This window comes from Pteropus medius, unplaced genomic scaffold, assembly GCF_902729225.1.
Source record: "Pteropus medius unplaced genomic scaffold, Ma_sr-lr_union100, whole genome shotgun sequence".
NCBI lineage: Eukaryota > Metazoa > Chordata > Mammalia > Chiroptera > Pteropodidae > Pteropus > Pteropus medius.
Window position 1 is genome coordinate 4,802,813 of NW_024344436.1, and position 24,035 is coordinate 4,826,847.

The following is a 24,035-nucleotide window of genomic DNA, read 5'->3' on the forward strand; positions in this document are numbered from 1 at the left end:
TAGGCACACAGGAGCTGGGTGTGTCTGGGCTCTACTTCATCTACTATATGTCTGGGAATGCACTCCACAAGACCTGGAAAACCTACGACGGGACGAGGACCGCGCAGGCAAAAGTGTGGTCAGGGCCACAGAGCAACAGCCAGAGGGGTTTGGGCAGTATGGTTTTCACATCTGGCCAGAACACCAGCCCAGCAATGGTAACACTGGTCTTACCTCACAGGGTTGCCTGGGACCCTATGCTCAGATGGGAATAGTGGGCTGGAAGAGGGACCATTTTCCCTTGGCAAGGCCAGGGCGCCATGAGCCCTGTGCTCTGCTGACCTCTCCCAATGCCACCTCCAAGGTCAGGAGTTTTGCTCTGGTGGAGAGGCAGAGTGCACTGGGCTTCCCAGTCATTAGGTCTGTTACCTTCCTATCACCAGATGACACTGGCTAGGGCACCAAGCCCTCAGCCAGGAGTTCCAGTCACAGGGAGGGGTCTGGGGCTTGCAATGGGCACAGAGCCCTGCAAAATGAAACCGACTTTGAGTTGGCCAGCCAGTCCTCCATCCGTGTGGTCCTCTTACCTGCAGGGTGGGCTTGATCACCTCCACACTAGCATTCCACACTAGCCTGGCAGCTCCAGGAAGCACTCAGGAGCTTATCTGTGAGGGCAAGTATATCCCCTGAGAAGGAGAGGGAGATGGGAGCAGTGCAGGTGTGCAGTGGGAGAGGGTGGGGTCATTGGGTTCTCTGGCCCTAGAGCCTTGGCTGGCTTTCTGGAGGAGGGTGGGGGGTACTAGCAGGTGGGCTTGAAGGGAGTGTCTTGGGCTTAGAGCCCTCTTCCACAGAAAGGAACAGGTGGGGGCACCTTCAGGGATAGAGGCAGGACTGTACCTGTGTCCCCTCCCTGGGGTGGTGCAGAGAGGGCCACAAAGATGAGTGGCAGGCTTTAGAAGTCTCAGGAGCTTTAAGCCTGTTTTCAAACTGAAAAGTGGAGCAATCCTACTCCAGCAAAGGGTTGCTGGGCATGGGGGCTGCGGAATTTAGTGAGGTGAGAAAGGGAGTGAGCCAAGCAGAGGCATCCCCCCGGCCCACCCTGACTCCTCATCCTTAGGCCTCCGGACAAAGCCCTTATCGCAGACTGACCACTTTAGGGACTCGAGCACCCAGGCCCGCCGGGGCCGCCACGCCCTCCGCCTGCGCCCCTAGCCCGTTGTGGCCAGGGCCGCCATTCCTGCGGCTGCCTGCAGGGGCCGCCGCCTCTTCAGAAATGCGCCGCCTTTGTCTGGGTCCGACCGGCGCGGGTGCACCCGCCGGGCTGAGCGCCTCCTGCGGCCCAGCCTGCTAGTCCCGGCTTCGCGCCGCCCGCGCCCCTGCCCAGCCCAGGCCCGCGCCCAGGTGAGCGCCCCGCCCGCCGCGAGGCCCCGCCCCGGTCCGCCCCCGCCCCGCCCGGGCCCGGCCGGCGGGGGAACCGGGCGGATTCCTTGCGCGTCAGACCACATGATCCCATAAAACATTCATCCGCTCCCGGCCCGCGCCGCCTTCTTCTCGCCAGTCCGCGCCGCCGCCGCCGCCGCCCTCGCCCTCGCCCTCCGCTCCGCGGCCCCGCCACCCCAGCTGACCGGCGGAGCGGAGCGCGCCCAGCCTCGTCCCGCGGCCGGGCCGGGGCCGGGCCGGAGCGGCGGTGCCTGGATGCGGACCCGGCCGCGGGGAGACGGGCGTCGGCCCCGAAGCGACTTTCCGTCCCTGACGCGCCCCGCCCGACCCCGACGATGAAGAGGGCGTCCGGCGGAGGTGAGTGCCGCGCCCCGGCTGGCCGCGGGGTGGGGCGCTGTGGAGCTGGGGGGTGGGGGGGAGGGGGCTCCTGGAGCCGCAGGGCGGGTCCGGGCTGCCCAGGCAAGCGGCAGGGTCACCGGGCGGGCGGCGAGGGCCACCGCAGTGCTGTGCCGACTGGTGCCCGGCCCCAGGAGGGCGGAGCCCGCGGCAGCAGGAAAAGTTGCTCCTTCCTGGGAAAGTTGGCGGCGGCGGCGGAGCCGGGGGCGGCGGGTCGGAATGGTCCTCGACGCCCGGCCGGGGCCCGGGTGGGTGCTGCTGGCTGGATGGGCGGAGTCCAGCCTCGGAAAACCCCGGCTGCGAAGGGGTTAATGATCAGGTTTGCAGAAACGTGAGTACGAACAAGGGTGGGGGTATTGGCCTCCTTCACCCTTGCCGGGCAGACCCAGCTAGAGACCTCTCCTGTCTTTTGGGGTCAGGCTGAAGCGGGATGAATGGGGGCGTTGGCGACAACGAAGGGCGTGGGGTGCGGGGCTAGCCCTGTGTTGCAAACCCCAGGGGGAGGGCAATGAGAGAAGGCAGCTAAGCGCCCTACATCCGCAGCCTGAGGGCCCCTGCAGGACTCGCTGAGGGGCTCACAGCACCCACTCCCTGGCGGACTTCTTGGGGCCCCTCCCCCTACCCGGTGCGAGATCCAGAGAGTCGAGGCTGGGGGCCCAACTGCATGCCTTGCCTGGAGAGTGCCGCCCTGGTGCCCCCACCGGCTGCCCTGCTGATGTCCACCATGCCGCAGGCTGCCCACACGTTTCCTTGCACGTGCATGTGTCTGTAAGGGCTGCACACTTGCACACCACTTGTGCACACACTGTGCCTGGCTGCCCCAGTGTGCACGTGCACACATGCCGTGGGTGCACTCTCGCATCCTCACCCCCGCCTACATGCCTGTGGTACACATGCATGTACATAACATGCCTGCTGTGATCTCCATGTTTGGCACATGCTGAGGCCCCTCAGCAGAACCCACTCCGTGCTTACAGGCACATGTGTTGAGGGGGTGGCTCTGGGCAGCTAGAGCTCACAGATAGAGGAGGCGAAGAAGCGGTGACAGGAGCCTGGCCCCACCTCTGTCCACCTACTCCCATGTCCTGGGAGTATCCGCTTTGCAGCCCCTCAGGCCTGTGTGTGTGTATGTGTGTAACGTGGTATACACCTGCACATGTGTGTCTGCATGCATGACTGTATGTGCCTGTGGACACGTCAGCATGTGTCTCTTTGTCTCCGGGTGTGGGTGCCCCTGTGTGCCCAGGTGGTCTGTGACTGAGTTCTGCCCAGATCTGTAGCAGAGGCCCTGGAAATGTGTGTTGGGGGCTAGTTCAGTGCCTGAGCCCAAGGAGTGAGGTGAAGGGTTTCCCAGACACTCTTCCCCCTCCCCTGTGTTAAAGCCATAATGACCAATGGGGGCTGGGACCTACCTGGGCAGGGACGGCCCATTTCAAATCTGGAGGTCAACATCTTGACAAATAGGCCAGACACTGCTGCTCAGTCCAGTGGGGTGGAGGGCAGTTATGTGCCCACCCCACAGCTGACCCAGGGTGACCTCAGAAAGGCTTTGACAGTAGTGACTCAGTCTCTCTAAGGTGAGGGGTTCTATGGTATGTTACCTGTCTTAAGTGCTTTGTGGGGCTCTGAGGTAAGGGTGTTGATGACCCACTCTTGCTGTAGTGAGGAAGACCCCTGGCCAGGGTTCAGAAAGTAGGGCTATACTGCCTACTCCCCTGCCACCATCAGTGTCCTTGTTCGTGGAATGGGGACAAGCGGGTCATCCTTATAGGGTATATGGGGATGAAACAGGGGTGGGTCCCATGATGGGGTAGGCAGGCCACTGCCCTTTGTGTAAGCCTGTCTTTCCATCTGTAAATCAGGTAACAGCCCGCATCCTCCTCTCGTCCAGATGAGGAAGAAGAAAGCTCCCACTTGAGAGCCCGAGCCAGGTTGTGGTTCCTGGCTCCTGGGTGTTGGGTGGCAGGAGAACAACAGCCTAGATTTGGGTCTTGGCTCAGCCACTCATCTGGGGTATGACCTTGGGTGTGACAGTTCACCTCTCCATGCCTTAGTCTTCTCACCTGTGACATGAGCCAGTAATCAGGCATCCTTCAAGGGTTGTTAGGGGCACTTCAAGGCCAAGGTCCACATAGAATTTTGCCCCCAGTGTTTCTACCTTCAAAATACCCGAAAGACTCCCCCCTCCGGCAGTTCCCACGTAAGGAAGTCCCGAACCCTTGCGCTGCCAACCAGATCCCTCCCTCCTACCCATTTGTAGATGGGGAAATTAAGGCCCCTAGAAGTGACAAGGGAGAGGGGGATGGGTAGATGGGGGAGGAGGGATGGAGAGAGAGCACTGTGGGAGGTGGCCACCTACATATTTCCCAAGCTGGGGCAACATCTGTGCTCTGCCTGTCACCAATGGGAAACCTGCAGAACCTCAGAGCCTCAGTTTCTTGTGCTATGTGAAGATTAATGGCCAGCTGGGATCCTGCAGTCAGCACTGACCCTCTCTCCCTGTGGTCTGGATGAGAGATAAGGGAGAGGGCTGAGGAAGGAGAGCCTAGCCCAGTGGGGCTCATCAGGCAAGAGGGCTTGTGGTGGGGTGGTCTGTGGAAGATCGCCCAGCACAGGATGTGCTGGGGCTCTGGAAGTCCTGTTGTCCTAGGTGGCCGAGGGTAGGCCTGAGGTCTGTGCTGCCATGCCTCCCCCAGGATCTCTGACTCCCACCTCACCGTCCTTCAGCTGCCTCCAGGCCAAGGAACTCATGCTCACTCACAGAGGGTGAGGTCCCCTCCTTACTCCAGGCCCAGGCCTTGAATTCATGGCTTTGTAGCACGGATACCTCTGGCAGCTGGTGAAGCACCAGGAGGGTGCTAGCTGGTGAAGGTGGAAAGAGCCCACCCGCTAGGGCCTTGGTTCCTACTCTCCTGGGCCTGTGGCCAGAAAGTCTCCACAGAGCCCCAGTCTGTGCATCCAGAAAGGATCAGGAGAACGGGCTGAGGAAAAGAGTTCCATGATGAATGAGTGAATTGACTGAATGAGTGAATGGTGTGTAAGAGAATGAGTATGTCAGTGAGTATGGGAAGGAGGGAGTGTGTGAGCGACCCCCCTGCCACTGGGCCCTCGTGGGGGTCTTAGGGGCCCTTGGCTATGCCTGGTCAATACCGTTCATGCTTCCCCATCCCCAGCCTGGTGGGCCCTGACCACTGACCCTGGGGCAGGGATGCCAGACCTTCTGTGGCTACCCAGAGCCTGGCCGCAAGGTCCATAGGAGCCTGCCTGGCTGTCCCACCCCCAGCCATGCCCCCAACATGTCCTCTTAGGGCCCAACCTCTGCATCCCTCAGTGTCCCCAGCCCTGTGGCCTGGCTGCTCCTGTCCTCTTCAGCAGCCCAATCCCAGGCACTGTGTTTGTTCACTTGGACACCCATTCATTCTCTCATTCACTCATTCACTCACTCACTCACTCACTCATTCATTCATTCATTCATTCATTAGTTCCTGGCCTGTCACACCCTACTCTGAGCCTGGCAAATAAAGAGATGTGATCCTTGGCCTCCTGAGTTTGTAGGACTAAATACTTTAAGGGACAGGTGGTAGCAGAGCTGCAAATGGAAGCCCAGCCAAAGGGTGGGCATGCTGTCCACACCCTCTGCATCTCCCTGCGCCATCACAGGAGCGCGTGGGCCTGGCCGGGTCCCACCATACGGGTGTTTTGTGCTGCAGTTTCTTCTTTTGTCACTGTATTTTAAACATTTTGCACATCGGGAACTATTCTTGTGCATCATGGGTTTACTGGTGTATGTAGAAACCCTTCCTGAGGATGTGCCATAATTTATTTTTCCAAACCTGCCTCGGCCTCTCACACTGCCCCTGATTGTGTAGCTGGACACAAGGAAGTCCACTCCGCACGTGCAGGCCCCATCGGGTCCTCCCAAGGTGTGACCCTCCCCTGATTCCAACCCCTCCCAACCTTTTACAAGTGGGCTCTGCATTTCTTACTGGTAGTGAGTGAATATGCTTCCAATTGTTGATCAGGATTCCAGCTCTGGCACTTTGAGCCACCTCTCCCCTGCCCTCTTCACACAGTCTCTGCCTTCACCCTGCAGCATCCTGAAAGTCCTGTCTCCATGTGGGCCCGCGGCCTTGCCCTGCTGGAGGAGGGTGGAGGAGGGACCATGATACACCTTCTAACATAGGCTCACACCTTCAGAACAGGGCAGCCAGGCCTAGGAGGTAGAGCTGAAAGGCAGGGCTATGGAAAGGTGTTGCTTGGGCAGAGACCTGGGTCTTGGTTTGGCCCAGGTGGTGAGCCCCATCCGGGCCCTGGTACATAGAACTGGGCCAGTGGTGATACAGACAGCCTGGGTGGAGGGGCTGGGGTGTCACGAGCTGACCCAGCTTTTTTCAGGCAGCCTGCCCAGTACCCCAGGGGTGCTCCTCAGCTCTCAGGTCAGCATCGAGGCATTCCTAACTAGCCGTCACAGATCATACTCCATGGAATTGAAGTTCCATGGAATGTCGGCAGGGATTTGGGACCAGCAGGGTTACGTGGAACTAACGCACCTCCTTTTCCACAGGGTGTCTCAGTGCCTCAGGTTTGTGAGCAGGGTGGGCAGGGCCGGGCAGGGCCCCTCTGTGACCCCTATGCAACATACTTCAGGGCCTGATGTGCCCAGAAATTTGTTTCAGGAGACGGTGACTACAGTCCCTTGAAGGGACTGGGAGGAGGACTGTTGGGCCTCCAGCAAGGACACCAGGGATGGATGAGACATCTTACGCAAACCCTGTAGCCGCGGCACCTAGTGGGTGGAGGGACTGTTCTAGCAGTGTGAGGCAATGTGCAAATTTAACCTTTGGGTTTATGACTCTATTTCTTTGCAGCAAATGTCACGGGAAATGTCAGGCTGAGGCTGAAGCTGGTGAGGGGCCCATCGAGGAAGCGGGTGCAGTAACGAGGAGCTCAGGGCAAGGCTGAGCTCTGGGATCCTCACCTCCTCCCTGGAGCCCTCTCGGATTGCCCCTTGCTTGCCTGGGCCCAACGCTGTGTCCTCAGTCTGTCCTAGCCAGCCATAGTGACCTTGTTGAAATGTTGCCTTTATTCGACTGCTGCCAGGGCCCAGATGGGGCAGGCTCAGGGACCTGCCAGCAGTCTTCCCTACAAGTCTGGGCAGCATTTTGATCAGTCTGTGCAGTGCTGGCTTGCTGTGTGACCTTGGGCAGCACCTGCCCTTTCCTAGTCAGCAGCGGCCACATCCATAATCTGTGACTGTTGACCAGAGGTAGTGTTCCTAGCTCAGTGCCTTTATGAGTGGGAAAACACTCCGAGTCTGAAGCATTTGGGGTACTGGGCTCTGGGGGAGGTGATTAGGAGCTGTGTGCAGGGCCATGGGGGATGGGTAGCTGGCTTATGGCATTCTGCAGTAGCTTCAAGCACACAGTAGGTCTTTTTAGCCCAGGCAGTGCACCGAGGTTCAGGGAGCCAGACTGTGTGGAGACTGCTGTCCCACAGTTCTCTGCATCAGCCTCATGCTGTGGTGGGATGGGTGGTCCTTGGGCAGGGTGGGGTCTGGGCAGCAAGAGAGTGGGCCACTTAACCCGTGGGTGTGGTCTCCAGCCTAGAAATACCTCCCATCCCCAAAGATATAGCTGGAAACAGAATTCCAGAGAAAGGCCGATCCTGGCCAGCCACCAGGACATGCTTGCTGAGTGTCACATCAGAGCAACCTTGGGAGAGCTGAGGGACCCAAGGTCACAGAGGATGCTTCGCACCTAGCTCTCCCACCTCCCTCCACAGCGAACCCCAGCCAGAAAGCTGGGAGTGGCCCTAGAGCCTACTCCACCCTTCCCAGAGCCGTGCCAGGTTCCCTCCCCCACGCTCTCTACTGGCCGCTTCCCTCTGTCCACCCTGGTTGAGGCCTCCCTGCTCTCCCAGAACACATCCAGCCTCAACGCTCGTCCTCAGAAAGCATAGAACTGGCTGGTCATGCCCCTGCCCAGCCACTGGGGCTCCCGTGGGATGAGGACCTATAAGGCAGTGTCCACCGAACCTGGTAGGGACCAGGCTACTAAGCCTCCTTGGAGAGAAGTGCTATGTAGGTACCAGCAGGGTAGTGAGGACCCTGAGGCCTGGGTGCCCCCCACTGGATCCCCATCGAGACCACACTGGCCCTAGGTGTTAAAGAAATGCTAGAGCTGCTGGCTGAGCGGGAGGGGCTCCTGGAAGGGAGTAGAAGCTTGAAGACTCTGGGTCAGCCCACTGCATGGGGCTAGGCAGCTGGGGCCTCTAGGGTGGGCCCAGGTTGGCCCTGCACAGAGGAAGGAGAGCGATGGGGGTCAGGTGAAAAGCTTTTGGGGGCCAAGAGGAGAGCAGAGGGAGGGGTTGGGGATCTTGGGCCAGAAGGATGGGGTGGAGGCTGCCCCCGCCCAACCCCAGCTGGAGGCCAGCCCACTGCTCTGTGTGCTCTTGTCTGTGTGACACGTGGCCCCTGTACACCAGCCGTGTCCAGGCTGTCTTTCATCCCCCTGCCTCAGCCCCAATTTATGTCAGGCAGAGGCTGACACGGGGACAGGTGTGACAGTGTTTGGCTTCCAATTTGAAAACTGGCAAAAGAAAAACTCCCCATAAAGATATTCTATCTACCTACCTTCTGGATGTCACCAAGAGGACCTGTCGTGGCTGAGACAGATGGTGGCCCGAATGGATTCCATTCTTTACCTGCTACCTGAGCCTTGGCCTGGCCCCTGGGTGGCCCAAGGTGGGGGTGGCGGTGTGTGTGCGTGTGCATGTGTGTGTGTGGTTGCGTGTCAGTGCTCCTATGGAGCCTTCCCTGATGCTGTGGCTGCCTGTCCCCCACACCCCCAGATCACAGGAAGCCTAATATAGGCATGACCATCTTTATCAGTGACAAGGGGCCTGGGGGAGGGGACGGTATGTTCTTCCATCAGGCAGTGGGAATTAGGGAGGGAGAGGCAGCAGCCTTCACACCAAAAGTGTGTCTACTATCCCCACATTGCTCTGAGGCCCAGGTGGGGTCAAGATGACCTGCTTGGCATATCACTCAGGCAGGACTCCTTGGGCCGCACTGATGTCCTTTCCTGCTGAGTACCCCGTGGCGGGAGCCCATGAGCCATGACACCAGCCAAGCTCTTTGGGCTCTGCTTCTGCACCTGTTCCCTCAGTGGCCCCATCAGGGCTGAGTCCAGGGTTAGGGGTGGGTTTGAGGATGGACGTCTCTGGCAAGACTGTGGTGTGGGAAGGGAAGGGATTGGGAAGGGTCCAGCCTCTGAAGGGTGGCGTGGTGGGGCTCTGGAGAGAAGAGCCCTTTCAAGGAGTACATCTGGGAACAGGGCAGGCATTCCAGAGGGTGGCTACCGGAACAAAGGCCGGGCCCAGTGCGCATGCCAGAGTCAGGGCCTGGGGTAAGGCGAGGTCAGGTGCCAGCGTGCCCTTTCTAGCTGTGACTTGACCTCCCTTCTGTCAAATGGGGATGGTGGTCCCTGCTGGGGATGACATGAGGCACTCCTGATTAACTCCCACAGCACAGGCGGGTTGGGCATTTCCTATGCACCTGTTGTGCTCCTGCCCTCGTGAGCTATGTGGCTTCTCTGCACCCTGTGAGGTGGGCCTTATTATCTCCATTCTCCAGGTGAGGGGCCTGTCCAAAAGGTTAGGAGACTTGCCTGAGGCCCCACTGAGGCAGAGCCAATGCCCAAAGCCCTGGGCAAAGAGGGACCCCATGGCACCGAGCTCTTGGAAGGGGACCCTGCTGCCCGAGGTGGCCTTACCCACCCTTTCCAGGGCAGGGCTGCCCCGTCCAGTCGGCACATGAGACCAAACGGAACAAACTAAAAACACTTCTGATTTTATCTGTGTGCATTGTAGAAAATCTGGAAAAATATAACAGAGTTTTAAAAAAGAAGTTCTATTAATCAGCTCAGACTGTCATAACAAAATACCAAGATGAGATGGCCTAAATAACAGAAACTTTTTTTTCTCATAGTTCTGGAGGCCGGAAGTCTGAGATCAGGATGTGGCAGGGTCAGGTTCTGGCGAGGGCTCTCTAACTGGCGTGCAGATAGCCACCTTCTCAATGGGTCCTGACATGGAGAAAGTGAAAACCAGCTCTCTAGCATCTCTTCTTATGAGGGCTCCAATCTCATCCCAGGGCCCCACCCTCAGGACCTCATTAAACCTAATCACCTGATCAGTGCCCCAGGGACTCTCCTGGGCCTGGACATCCTCGGGAAATGCTATCTGCACAGCCTCAAAAAGCCTGCAACTTGCCCATAAGTGGTGTGTATTTCTTGCATTCATGTGACAAGCATTTATGGAACACCTACTGTGTGCTGGTCACCAGCCATGATCTTGCCTCCATGGAACCCATAACCTAGGGGGCAACAGACAGAAACAAGCAGCGCAGGTGCTTGGTAAGTGGATCAGTGAGGTGTGGGGTGAAGTAGGCTCCCTAGCAGTAGATGGAGGTGGGGGTGGAGTGGGGTGGGCCAGGCTTCTTTTAGAGCTGCTGGCAGGTGTTGGGGGTGAGGAGAAGCCATGCTGGGATACTTGCACTGATCCCTCATCCATTCCCAGGGCTGACACTGAGAAAATGAGGCCACCCTCCCTGGCCCTGCCCCCAGGGCAGCCGACCCCCTTCTGCAGCCAGGAACACCAGGCGCATCAGCCTCAAGAAGTAGCCGAAATACACTGACCTGTTTTCCAGGAGGCAGTGGCACCTGCTTCTCCCACTCTCACTGGTGAGAAGCCGCCAACAATTTCCATCCTAAATTGATTTCAAATAAGGAAGAGTTATCACACACAATCATATAGGAATAATTTATCGCTCGTTAATAAAAGAGCAATTACTTATTCACGTTGCCCCTGCCTGCATGCCGCAGGTTCAGATGCAGAGATTCAATTGGGGCTGTCATAAAAGCCACAGGGAGCCTGTGTGCACTCGGCCAAGGCCAGGGTGAGCCTTCTTCAGGGGGCCACAAGTGCAGACAGCCTCCTGCCGTGTTTATCTGCTGGACTCCCTGCTCCTGAGGGTCTGTAGTCTGGGGTGGGGAGGCTCAGATCTGTGAGCTAGGAGCAGGGCAGAGGTGAGGAGGGGCCAGGGAAGTAGCTGCCTGGTGGTGTTGGAACTGTCGAAGGCTAGAACACGCAGATGGATTTTCAGGCTGGAAGCTGTTTCTTTAATTGTCTAGATTTCAGAGGCTTTTGGTGCCAAGAGCCTGGACTGTCCTTGGGGACCAGGGGTGTCCTCGGCCACCCTTGGCTGAACAGGGGCTGAAGAGCAGTGCGCAGGGCCTCATGCCTGCACCAGACACCTGGCCAACCACCACAATGCTGTGGTAGCTCTCACAGCCCCATTTCTCCTCCTGTACCTTGGAGGCACTTCTAACCCATGTTCGACTCCACCTTCTGGCAGATACCCTTTATTTTCTTCTGTTTATTTATCTCTGTCTTTGAGATTTCAGTGCCAAACATGCAGTCTTTTAAAAAAGGTAACACTGTAGTCAACCATGTCTTGCTCAAAGTTAAAACCTGCACCCAGCCCTGGGAGGCTAGTCTGGAGAATCGGTTTGTTGTCCTGGAACACCGTCACTGTCGCCCTGTTCCTCATCTTTCCAAGTGGCTGCTTCACATTTCTGTGGCTCCTACCCTAGGCCCCTCTTCTCCAGCGCACTCCCCAGCATGGCTGTCTTGCTACTCTCAGTTACATTCATAACTCGTGTTTCCCAGCCCAGGCCACATAAATGCTCTTTGCTGCCTGGCCACAGTAGGGTACTTTGGTAACCTTCCAGCTCTTCTGTGGTCTTTTGCTTTTCCTGGAGTTTACAGTTGACTTTGTCTTTTTTCTCTTGTCTTATCTGCCACCCTCATGTGCTTACTCTTCTCCACATCAGATGTTCTACTGGGTCTCTTGTTTTATCTCAGGAAGGTCTCACCCCAGGCCTTTGTCCTGCTGTCCCCACCTGGGCCATGCTTGCTGTGGACCCATCACAGCTGCCCAGGACTTCCCTTTGTCACCCAATGTTTCTTGGGCTCTATGTTTTCCTCCTGCGTTTGTCCTGTTTTAGCTGAAGCACATCCCCAACTAACTCTCTAAGGAAGGCACAGTGAAGAATCATTCTATGAGTCCTCAAATGTTAGCAAATCTATTCAAGCTCAGTCCAGAATTTCATGTGGAAAATAGTTTCCCCTCAGAGTTTTGAAGCCATTTCGCTTTTGTTGTCTCTGGCATACATCGTGCCTGATGCCACTTTGCTTTTCCTCTGGACATTTCAGGCCTCTCTTGACCCTCAGTGGCCTGAAATCACATTGCGAATGTCATCTGTTGTATTAGGCACTTGCCCACTGGAGGGCCAGGTCTTCTGCTCCAGGAGATTTTCTTGTATTATTTCTTTGGTGACTTTTTTCTCCTCTATTTCCTTTGTTTTCTCTTTCTGAAACTCCCATAAGACAGATGTTGGACCTTTGTCTTCTGAATCTCATCATTTCTCCCCCTTTCTTTTTTTTTCTTTTTGTTCAGACTTCTTTGACCTTGTTTTCCAACCCTTGTATGATTTTTTTTTTTTTTAATTTCTGCCATTCTGTGTTTAGCTTCCAGGCTCTCTTCTTGTTTTCTGATGATTCCTTATTCATAGCATCCTGTTCTTGTTTTAAATCCTCTTCTATCCCTACTGGAACACTAATTAGATTTTTCCCAACTTGTATCTATCCCCCACACTGTCTCTGCGTCCTCTAAAGCCTTTTTTTCTTTTGTCGATGCTTTTTCTGGATACCTGATTCTATGGTCACATTTTACTAGGGAAGCACTGAAAGCGGTCAGATGCTTCTCTGAGAGTGAGGTTTGTTGACTGGCAGGAGTTGGGCAACCAGATGAGAACCACCATGGGGGAGACACTTTCTCTGGGTGTTTCTTCAGGGCAGTAGCCCTATCACCCTGCTCCTTGCCCTTCTCATCACGTACCTCATCCCCAGCATCATGAGTCTCGGGGATAAACGTATGTCTCACACAGGTGGTGGGTGGACATGGAAGGGGACCACCAAGTGTGTTGGTGTTGCCTGAGAAGCAGCAGCAACCTTACTCCATGCTGAGTGTGGGCAGGGGTCTCCTGTGAGGCAAGCTGGTCTGCGCTGGGCTCCAGGCCTGAGTCTGCTCTCTCTGCTGAGGGTGAGCTTGTCGGAGGTGGGGAAAGTGGCTCTAGGCATACTTGCAGCACAGCTGAGCCACTGTGCCCTCCTCCCACCCAGACACAGCCTCTCCTGGATGAAGCAGAGCTGTCAGGCCTTGCTGGAGCAGCCTCAGGACTGCTGCATATAGATGATCAGCATGGCTCCAGGATGCCACCTCTGAGCCTGGGCCTAACTTCCCTGAGCTCCTCACCTGAGGTTGACCTGATTAGATGAGAAGAGGCCCTACACCAGCCTCCAGGGAGATAGGATGCTGGCCATAGAGCAGGGGTCCTGGTGGGGGTGCTCAGTATGGTTTCCAGGCTGGATGTGCCTCAGGGCCCTAGGAAGGAGGTGCTGGCCCATCATCATCCTCATGTTACTGGTTGCAGACAGACTGCGAGTGGGCCGTTAGCTTCCCCTGCTACTTGGGGAGGAGGTGCAGAGCCCATATCAGCCTGGAGCTGCCAGGCTCCAGGGAGCAGAAGTTTTGGGCTGAAGATGAGGTTCTGCGGGGGTCAGGGAGCCCAGAGCATACTGGTCTGTTGCCTGGGTTGGGGAGATGGCTGCTCCTCCCTGCCGTGTGGGTCTCTGAGGCCTAGGGCCTGCTCTGGTCTCCTGGCGTAGTGGGGTGGGGTTTTTGACCCTGTCCCTGGCCTCGCTGGTACCCTATGGCCACCTCACCTCTCTAAGTGCCCTTGTTTGAGGCGTGGAGTTTGGCAGTCACCCCCTCGCTGTGCTGTGGGACGTGGTGAAGCCTCCAGGAATGAGGGAAGTCTGCACCTTGGGCCATCGCATTCCCAAGGGCCCCATCCCACCCCTCCTCCCCACCCTGGCCATGCCCCCAGTGGTGGTCACTGTATGAGGCTGGGGACGTGGTGGTGGACTAACAGGAGACATGCCCATCCAAGAATTCCCAGTGCAGCATCAGGCATGGATGCCGGAATAAGGCTTCCTCAGGCCAGGGCCCTGCTCAGGAATGTCTGGTGGCCACCCAGCACTGGTCCACCTCTCACTCACCTGGGGTTCCCTGACCTTATGTGAGGCTGGCCGTACTTCAAATGGGTCCCAGGTGGGCCCAGGTCAGCTCCTAGCTGCCTGTGATCCCAGGGCCTTGCACAAGGCTGGTGTGATGGTAACAAAGCTTCCACCACTCACTTTTCATCCAGTATCCTGGTCATGAGTTTGCAGAATGGGTCCAGGAAGCCTGATTGCAAAGAGGCCCTGAACTAACTTCGGTGCATCTCACCTTTCCTAGACTGAGTCATCCTATCTTTGTTCTTAAATAGGAAGATCCCATCAACCAAGGCCTGAATCCTGATGTCCTGGGAAGTGCATCAAAACTGACCTGCCACTTCCCCTCCTCCCAGCCCAAGTGGACAGTGTGATGCTACTGGGTCAGCGAGCCGCCCTTGGGGCAGCTTGGATGCAGAGTCCCTAGAGGAGGGCATAGTATCCTGGGGTAGCTGTGGCCCTAGAGACCCCCACCCATCCATCCCAAACCACTTCCCCGTAGATGCATCTCCCGAAGCATCCTCATTGTCTTCCCAAGCAGGGATGTGTGGATCAGTGCCTCTTTGTGCCTGGGGACATCCTCCTTCTGCTCCTCACAGCCAGTTTTCTTCTGTCTGTGTTTTAAGTTGTCCTCTTCTATGCATGTTTGATTGCCAGACTCCAGACAGCCTCTTTAGCACAATACTTGTTTTTCTTTTGACCTGCATGCCATTTCAGGGTCACCTCTCTCCTCATCACCCTCCATCCCTGTGAGATGTCACTAGGTTCTGTTCATCCCGGCCATCTGGCCTCAGCAGGGCAGTGGCCTTCTCTGAGCCCTGGTTTCCTTTTCATTAGGTGGGGGTTCGAATGACCTCTGTGGGGCTGTTGTGAGGGTGAAGGTGGCAACACCCACACGCAGCAGGCACTATGTTCCCATCCTGAGCAAAGTCGGCAAATTTCTCTAAAGGGCCAGATACTAAATAATTTCAGCTTTGTGGGCCATGTGGTGTGCCAGAACCACTCCACTCAGCCCAGGTAGCACTAAAGTAGCCGTAAGGAATGCACAGGTGGGGCTGTATGCCTACAACACGTTATTTATAAAGACAGGCGATAGCCAGTAGGCTGGTTCACAAGATGGCAGTAGAACAGGAGGCACAAGGGCCCGTTGGCTCCGATGAGAGTTTCACTCTGGCCACTTGGACATGGTACCCGGGCCGTGGCTGGTGATGACTCGAATAGGAGCATCTCAGGCTAAGGAGGGTCATTCACTGCCTCTTGAAACCTTCATCCCCTGGAAAATGCTGGATCCCATGGTGCTCACCAATCCACACTTGGCTATTCCACAGTCTCAACAGGTGCTGCCCTGACCCTCACCACCCCAGCCTCAGTTTCAAAGCCCCTGAGCACCCTCCAGATGCTCAACCCTTAGCAGAGGCGCAAGCCTCCCTGGTCAGGGGCGTTTTTGAGAGCTCAGCTACCTTGGGACAACTCAGGTGGGCTGTAGTCCAGCTGCTCCCTCCAAACTGGGACTGATCCCAGGTGGCCGAGAGACAAGATGGATGATCCCAGAGGGCGAGTAGACAAGGGCCTCCCAAAACCTGCACTTGTCTTTTTGTAGTGGAATAAATCCTCCTCTAGCAGAGGCAGTCCTCCTGCCTTGTCGGTGATGTTTGACAAGTGCTGAGGGCTCAAGAGCACGCAGGGATATGCCCACACGTCTTGTCCTACTGCAGAGGAGAGCAGACCCTCTGCCAGCCCTGGTTCCTGGGAGAGGCTCCCTGTCTGCCTGGCCTCGCTACAGCAACCCCTCTGCTGTTTGCTGACTCACTCCCTGTGCCCTGACCCACCCAGGCCCCCGCAGCCAAAAGCATGAGAGTACACTCCTGTTGTGTACCCCTATAGCGTACATCCCGAGTGTGTGCTCCTGCACTTTGCCCTGTAGGCAGCTGGTACTCTGGGCCTCATAAGAATGGTCAGCTTTATGTAGGTGGCAGATGCAGGGTCCTGGGAAGAGGGATGATGGATGGGGGAAGAGTGTAGGACCCAGCACTGTTGGCCCTGCCAGGCCGGGCACCCAGTTCTGGACAAGAGCTGGTGGAGAGAAGGGATCAAGACAGGTCCTAGGTCCCAACATCAGAAGTGCCCCCTTCCTGAGACCCCCAGGGCAGGGGCATTTCGGCAAGCTCCTCATAGCATCCTCTGGGGGCTCGAGCCCATGCCAGCCTTTGGAATCAGCCAAGAGACTGATGGATTGGTTGTGGAGATAGAATTCTCCAGGTAATCAGGCAGAAGGTGTTGGTGGCCTGATGGAGTGGAAAGGAATTCTAGCTAAGTCCCTGGCACTGGACGAGGCTTCAGCTGGACAGAACCTCTGGATGCTGGCATCATCAGGCCCTAGTGGGGAGCTCCCTGGGGTGGGCACCAAGGGAGTTGGGCATCAGGTGGAGACATGTGGGCTGGACAGGGCAAGATTGCAGAGCCCTCTAGACCAGCAGTTCAGCCTTGGCAAAGGATGAATTCCCAAGGCTTAGTCTCAGGGCCAAGAATCCTGACCATCAAGCAGTCTGCCTGGACCCTAACCCTGGCAGTGGGTTTCAGGGCTCCGTGGCACTTAAAATTCCCCAGGTGGCACATGCCACATGGCAGGGTGACTGCCTATGGTCAGCCCACTCCTGGATCACAAGTGTCACAAGCCGGGGTCAGCATCCTGGTCTCAGTCCTATAGCACCCAGCTCAGCACTTGATGTAATTTGCTAAGTGAGTGAGTGCAGCCCCAACCACAGGGCACCCCCTTAGGCCTCTAGCTCTCAGATAGGCCAGGCCCCACCTCTGCCAGCCTCAGTTTCCTTGACTTGAAAGGGGCCCTGGGCTGCCCTCTCATGTGATGCGTTCTCTGGAAATTTTGAGGAAGAATGGAGCTTGCATGTAAGGTAAGGGTGATGGGTAAGGTGAGGATGAGGGAACTTTAACCCAGCAAGTCCTTTCAGGGACCAGGTGCCATGATGTTAGGAATCCTACTAGCCCTGGGGCTATGAGCAAGTGGCTTTCCCCACCCCTGCTCCCCACACCAAACCTAATTTTCCACACCGGTAAAATGGGCAAATAAGCTAGACCCCCTAGGAGAGTTAGCGGACAGAGGGGCCCAGCCTGGGCCTGGCCCATTAGCCCTGGGTCCATCTGTGCACTGAGTGCAGTCAGGAGGCTGGTCCTGCCAGCTCTGCCTGGGTCTCAGTGCAACATCAGACAGGCTCAGCCCAAGCTGGCATCAGTTTCCCTCACTGCGCGCAGCTTGGCCTGGAACTGCTCAGCCCTGGGTCCAGCACTCCTGCCATGGTGGTAACCTGGCCCATTTATAGACCTAGCCTGCCCAGCCTTCCCCTGCAACTGCTGCCCTGAGATCAATAAGGAGCCGGCCTTTGGGGGCACAGGCAGGCAGGAGGAGCGGCAGCCGCACCTCCAGGAGATACAGGGCCCTCTCAAGGGTGGGCTGCCCCTGACAGAGCTGCTGCCATTCTCTCTCAGCACCGGGGTGAGCAGCCCAGGAAATGCCGTAACATGCACACTGCCCCAGCTCATGTCTCTAGACCCCAGGACAGACCGAAAGTGGGCGGTGAGCGTGCGAATCGAGTGAAGACCTAGGGGGAACAGATGATGGGGTGGGCGGCCGAGCCAGTCGCTGGTAGAGGGCCGGCGGCGGGGGGGAGCAAGCACAGGGGAGGAGTGTAAGCACAGCACTGCCAGGGTGCCCTGACCCTCTGCGGCATGTGGACACCACCGGCCCCACCCCTGCCTGGAGCTATTTCTGGCCTTGGTGTGCTGAGCTGTGGCCTCCTGTTCTGCCTTTTAGCTGCAGTCTGTGACATGATCCTTCATGAGGATGTTCTTGATGTTTGAGAGGGTCTTGAGCTAACCGATGTCCTAGCTGTGCTATAGCTGCCCAGCCTCTCCACAGCCTACTGACCCCAGCCTCTTGGGGAGTGAGGAGGCAGATAGAGCTCAGAGCCTCCCTGGACATAGCCATTGAAGGTACAGGAGGGAGCCATGTGCTCCTGGCACCTGCCTGGGTCCCATTCCTGTCAAAGTCACACAGTGGCTACTCTTCAGGCTTGGGCTGGACTCACTGGGGCTCCTTCTCTCTCCCACTTTTCCTCATGGACCTTCTCCAGTGGGAGCAGGTCAGGGCTTAACCACTCACTGCCTCAGTTTCCTAATCTGTAAAATGGGCTCATGATACTGAAAAGAAAATTGACTGTTATGCAGCTCTGACTCATGCCTTTTATATCAGCTGGTGGACCCTCATAACAACCCCTGAGGTGCGTTTCTGCCACCCCATTGCAAATGGGAGACATTAAGGCCCAAGGGCACTGAGCCAGTGTTCTTGAACTCCAAGGCTGTCAGCCCTGTGCTCTCTCTGTGGCCTTGCTGGGTTGGGGCAGAGGTGTCCCCAAGCTGCATCCCTGCATACCTCAGCCCAGGCTAGGGGGCTCCAGGAGTGGCAGGGGCCAGGTACATGCCAAAGACGCCCTGTGCGTGCAACCCCTCCTCCTGAGCTGCTGACCTCAGCGCACTACCCGCTCACACTCCTGTGGCTGCTGGTGAGTCCCGAAACCTCCTGTCCCTCTTGGCGCCCCTCCCTTCTCCCCTTTCCTCCTCTCTCTACCTTCCTCCTCTCCCCACTCCCAACTCCCTTTTCCAGGTCCTTCTCTGCCCCTATCCCAACACAGTGACTGGGAAGGGGAACCTGGATCCTTTGCTGCCCAGGAGCTGGGGTAGGATGAGCAGTGCACGCCCAGACCTGATGTACCCCAGCTTCCTAGGCCTTTGACTCTATGGGCTCTTCAGCTGTCATTCCTGCCCCATCTGGCTGCCTGGATGGGAGAGAGGCCCCAAGTAGAATCCGGTCACTGTCCTACTCTCATCCTAGGCTGGAGTGGCCAGTCCTCCCCCACCCTCCTGCCCCCACCACTGCTTCTGAGCCAGACCTGGGCTAAGGCAAGAGCCACTCCATGGTGAGGGCACTGGGGGAGACCCCCAACCCAACCATTCTGCATTGAGGCTTGAGGAAAAACAAGGTGAAAATAGGCTTCGGGGATGGCAGGAGAGGGACAGGTTAGAGTTTATGCATAGCTCAGGTGGCCTGGTGGCCTGGTGTGGGGCCATGATGGCTGCAGGGGCTTTAGGGGGCACATCGTACTCTGGTTTCCTGTGTGTACCATGGTTTCTGAGAGTGCAAACCGAAGCTGTGGCAGGGCTACTTTTTCACCACACGTGCCTGCAGGTGGGCTGGCACTGGGTGCTCACTGAGGACCAGGACCCAGTGAGGCTGGGCATGAGTGGGAACTGGGGCTGAGGGCAGGCAGGTAGCTAGGCTGCAGCCAGTGAACAGGCGGGCAGAGAGTGTAGCCTGGGGCCTCTGATGGGAGGGTTGGACCAGCAAGGGTGGAGACCTAGAGGCCAGAGAAGGCTGTTTCAAGGTGCTGCAGAGGCCAGGGAGGGCAGAAGACAAGATGAAGGGACAGGCTCAGGGAACAGGTGGGAGGATAGGATGAAAAGACAGGATGGAGGAAGCCTTTTTGGGTTGGGAGGGGCTGCAGTTCATGGTGGGCATTGGGAGGGGTCAGGCGAGTGACTGGGTCCAGCCCCTGGGGTGGGGTCAGGGAATGCCCTCCCACTACCTGGTGGGGTCTCCTGTGATCCAGGGCCCCTGCTGTGAATATGAACCCATACTGCAAAGTTGTGTTTGATTATCTCATAAAAAGATACCCCCCAACGCTTGCTCAGCGGTAGAGTTGCCATGGAGACCAGCGGGCAGACCCCAAGGGGGGCCGGGCTAGAGCCAATTACTGTGGCTGGAGAGGGGAGAGAGCCCACCACTGGCCGCTAACAGCAGGGCCAGTGCAGAGGGACTGATCCTCAGAAGTTGGTTTCCGAAAAGCAGTTGGTTCAGCAGGAACAGAGCTGTGTCTTTACGTCTGATGCCCACTTCCCAGCAGGGCTGAGACACGCAGCCACTCTGCCACCCACCCCCACTTTGGTGCAGCTCAGCCCTGGAGCCTTGTTTGGGGCATACTTAGATGGGTGTGGCCCCATACTCATCGCTTCCTTAGGGCACAGGCTATGGCCAGCTGAAGACCAGAGCAGCCGACCCCCCGCCTCTGGTGAAGCCAGTTGAACCCAATACCAGCAGAGTTCACAAACCACAGCTGCAGGCCTGGGAGCCACAGGACAGGATGCAACAGTGACACAGTTCGGTCGGCGATGTGGCAGGCACAGTCATGATGATTGGCTGGTGACATAACCGGTCAGTGGCATGCTCTGGTCTGTGGCACGGTCATGATGTGGCCTGCTCATGGTGGTGAGGTTCAAAGCCTGGCCCGGTGAGTGCCAGGGCGCCCCATTCCACCCCACCCCAGGTCTTCCCCTGAAGCCAAGATCTCGGGGACAGAAAGTGCTCTTTTCATAGCAGTTACATCCCGTGACAGCAGGTGAGACGCTGGTGGGAACTGGCATAATGAGGCCTGAATTCCCAAGGAGGTCTCATGAGAGACCCAGAGAGGAAGTCAGCAGTGTAAATAGAACAGCAGGCCTAGATGCCCCCCACAGCCTCCAGCACTCGGCCAGCCTAGGAGGTTTGCTCAGGGCTTGAGGAGTCCTGGGCTGGGCCTGCCTCTCTGAACCCCATCTTGGGGCTGTCATGTCCCTAGCAGCTGACAGGGGACAGAAGAGGTCTCCAGTCTGTGGGGAGGGGGCACCCAGGACCTGGGGACCAGAGTGCAGGAGGGCACACTGCTGTGACCGCTGCACATGCCTGCTTGCACGGGCTCTGGGCTTGGGCAAGTATCTGGACCAGCCCAGGCAGAGAGGACCCAGCATGGGTGGGGGGCCCCAAGGTCACAGTTTTGGATGGAGGGAGCTGGCCTGTGGTCCTCTCCTTCCTCCTGGCTCCAGCCCCAGCACTTAGCCAGATCACGTCTGCAGAATCTCGCTCTTAGCTAGCTGCCAAGGAAGGTGTTAGCTGTCAACGCAGGTGTTAGCTGATAACTCAAGTGTTAGCTGATAAGCCTTAACCCTCCCAGGGGGATTCACATTTTAATAGACTCACTCCTGAAGGCGGAAAGAACCTTCAGTATTCAAAGAGGGAGGTTCTAATGGGATGTTAGGCGCTGAGCTTAGTATTTGTTTGGCACTGCTGATGTTTGGATACATGCTGGATACATCACCCCAGAAGTGGTCTCCTGTTTGGCATAGGTCACACTGGTGAGGTCCTGGGTATGTCTGGCCCCTAGGTGGGGAAGAGAGAATGGGGAGGTGTGCATCCCCCTGGGGCTGGAGCAGAACCCACTGAGAATGTCTGCGTGGGATTGAGGGCAGCTGGGACTGTGCGTTGATGGGCTAGGAAGGAGTAAGCTCCTCGTTTGGGGAGGAGATCAAGCAGAGAATGAGGCTGAGGGGAGGAAGCTGCAGGTGTTCCATGCCAAGGCAGGAAGCTCTCAAAGCGGCTGTGAGGACGCGTTGAGGAGAGAGCAGCCTGCCTGGAGGGGGCTCGCCCTTCAGAGCCTTGGAGCCACCTGCCCTCAGGCACTCAGCCTGCTGATCTTGATAGTAGAGCTGCTCTGGAGCTGCCATGGCAGTTTCCTGGGCCCTGGTGGCAGGACCCATGACCACTGCAGGAGGGCCGCTGGGAACTGTGACTCCCAGCTCCACTGGGGTGCCCGTAGTTTCCTCATTAAAGCGCAGCTCCCTGTGGTGATGAGGCCTCCTCAGAATCGGGGCCGCCCTGGGGCCTCAGGGTCCCCAGGGGCCTGGGCCGGGCACCAGGTCTGAGCCACAGCCCCACCCCTCCTATCACCTGTGAGGGCCCAGCAGCTGACTACTTAAAGGGCCTGGGCATGAGCTTCATCTCGGGACTCCTGCGGGAGCTCTCCAGCTTGCTCCTTGAGTGTTTAAGAGCCTGTCTCCCAGTCTGGCCTGTGGGCTGGCGGGGCAGGGGACAGGCCAAGGATAGCACTGGGTTAGCAGACAGCAGGCTCTGTGCTCGCTGGAGTGTCAGGAAGTTTTCTGCAGGCTTTCGAGTGGGCCTCAGCTGGGACCTGGCTAACCCCGAGTGGTGGGGGGTGTGGGCATGTTGGCTCTCGTGTTTCAGCTCTGGGCGGGACGGCATGGGGCTTCTACAGGCGAAGTTTCCTGGCATGTAACTCCCCTAGCAGGTTTTGGTGCAGCAGCTTCCACGTGACAGAAAGAGCAGGGATCACAGCACCTGAGTTCTCAGGGGTGACAGCACGACCTGGGGCCGATCTGGCTCCAGCACAAGCCCCAGCCTCACAGAGCCCGCTGCCCGCTAACTACCCTCTCCTCCCCCCACAGGGAGTCGGCTGCTGGCCTGGGTGCTGTGGCTGCAGGCGTGGCGAGTGGCGGCTCCATGCCCAGGTGCCTGCGTATGCTACAACGAGCCCAAGGTGACAACAAGCTGCCCGCAGCAGGGCCTCCAGGCTGTGCCCACTGACATCCCAGCGGCCAGCCAGCGCGTCTTCCTGCATGGCAACCTCATTGCGCACGTGCCAGCCGCCAGCTTCCGCGCCTGCCGCAACCTCACTATCCTGTGGCTGCACTCCAATGCACTGGCCCACATTGACGCAGCCGCCTTCTCTGGCCTGGCCCTCCTGGAACAGCTGGACCTCAGCGACAACGCACAACTGCGTGCTGTGGACCCCACCACATTCCACGGCCTGGGCCGCCTACACACACTGCACCTGGACCGCTGTGGTCTGCGGGAGCTGGGCCCTGGCCTGTTCCGTGGCCTGGCCGCCCTGCAGTACCTCTACCTGCAGGACAATGGGCTGCAGGCGCTGCCTGATGACATCTTCCAAGACCTGGGCAATCTCACTCACCTCTTCCTGCATGGCAACCGAATCCCCAGCGTGCCTGAGCACGCTTTCCGCGGCCTGCACAGCCTCGACCGCCTCCTGCTGCACCAGAACCGTGTGGCCCGTGTGCACCCACACGCCTTCCGTGACCTTGGCCGCCTCATGACACTCTACCTGTTCGCCAACAACCTCTCCGCGCTGCCCGCGGAGGCCCTCATGCCCCTACGAGCCCTGCAGTACCTGCGGCTCAATGACAACCCCTGGGTGTGCGACTGCCGGGCCCGCCCACTCTGGGCCTGGCTGCAGCAGTTCCGTGGCTCCTCGTCCGAGCTGCCCTGCAGCCGGCCCCGACGCCTGGCTGGTCGCGACCTCAAGCGCCTGGCAGCCACCGACCTAGAAGGCTGCGCCGTAGCTGCTGGGCCTTCCCGTCCCATCTGGACTGACAGGCACGCCGACGAGGACCTGCTGGGGCTTCCCAAGTGCTGCCAGCCGGACGCCGCAGACAAGGCCTCAGTCCTGGAGGCTGGAAGTCCGGCCTCAGCCGGCAACGCGCTCAAGGGACGTGTGCCATCCGGTGACAACCCTCCAGGCAACGGCTCTGGCCCGCGGCACATCAACGACTCCCCCTTTGGGACCCTGCCTGGCTCAGCTGAGCCCCCACTGACTGCACTGCGGCCCCAGGGCTCCGAGCTACCAGGGCCCCCCACCATCGTCCCTCGCCGGAGGCCGGGTTGTTCCCGAAAGAACCGTACCCGCAGCCAGTGCCGTCTGGGCCAGGCGGGCAGCGGGGGCAGCGGGGCTAGTGACTCGGAGAGCTCAGGCGTCCTGCCCAGTCTCAGCTGCAGCCTGGCCCCCCTGGGCCTCGTGCTGGTGCTCTGGACCGTGCTCGGGCCCTGCTGATCAGCCCCCAATTGCAAGCAAGGCCTTTTTCAGTAGCCAGGCGTGTGTATATACGGGGTCCCCTCCACGCCTCCAGCCAGCACTGGGCGGCAGGCCCCAAGGGGCAGCCAGACCCTCCCTGACGGATGCCTCCCACCCGCCCACCCCATCTCTGCCCCATCATGTTTACAGGGAGCAGTGGCAGTGTTTGTTCCAGAACACCGCCTCCCACCCGGACCGCGGTATATAGAGATATGCATTTTATTTTACTTGTGTAAAAATATTGAACGATGTGGAATAAAGAGCTCTTTTCTTAAA

At 58.0% G+C, this 24,035-nt stretch overlaps 1 protein-coding gene and 1 long non-coding RNA gene across 2 annotated transcripts; both read left to right on the forward strand.

Annotated features, from left to right (window-relative positions):
• Positions 1 to 1,479: 1,479 nt before the first annotated feature.
• Positions 1,480 to 24,035, forward strand: RTN4R (reticulon 4 receptor). Its single transcript, XM_039872838.1, has 2 exons — positions 1,480 to 1,776; positions 22,339 to 24,035. The coding sequence occupies exons 1-2, from the start codon at positions 1,755 to 1,757 to the stop codon at positions 23,736 to 23,738; spliced, it is 1,422 nt and encodes a 473-aa protein (XP_039728772.1). The 5' UTR covers positions 1,480 to 1,754; the 3' UTR covers positions 23,739 to 24,035.
• On the forward strand, positions 1,850 to 16,399 carry LOC120610495 (uncharacterized). Its single transcript, XR_005654948.1, has 2 exons — positions 1,850 to 10,229; positions 10,393 to 16,399. It is a non-coding gene; the product is annotated as an uncharacterized LOC120610495 (long non-coding RNA).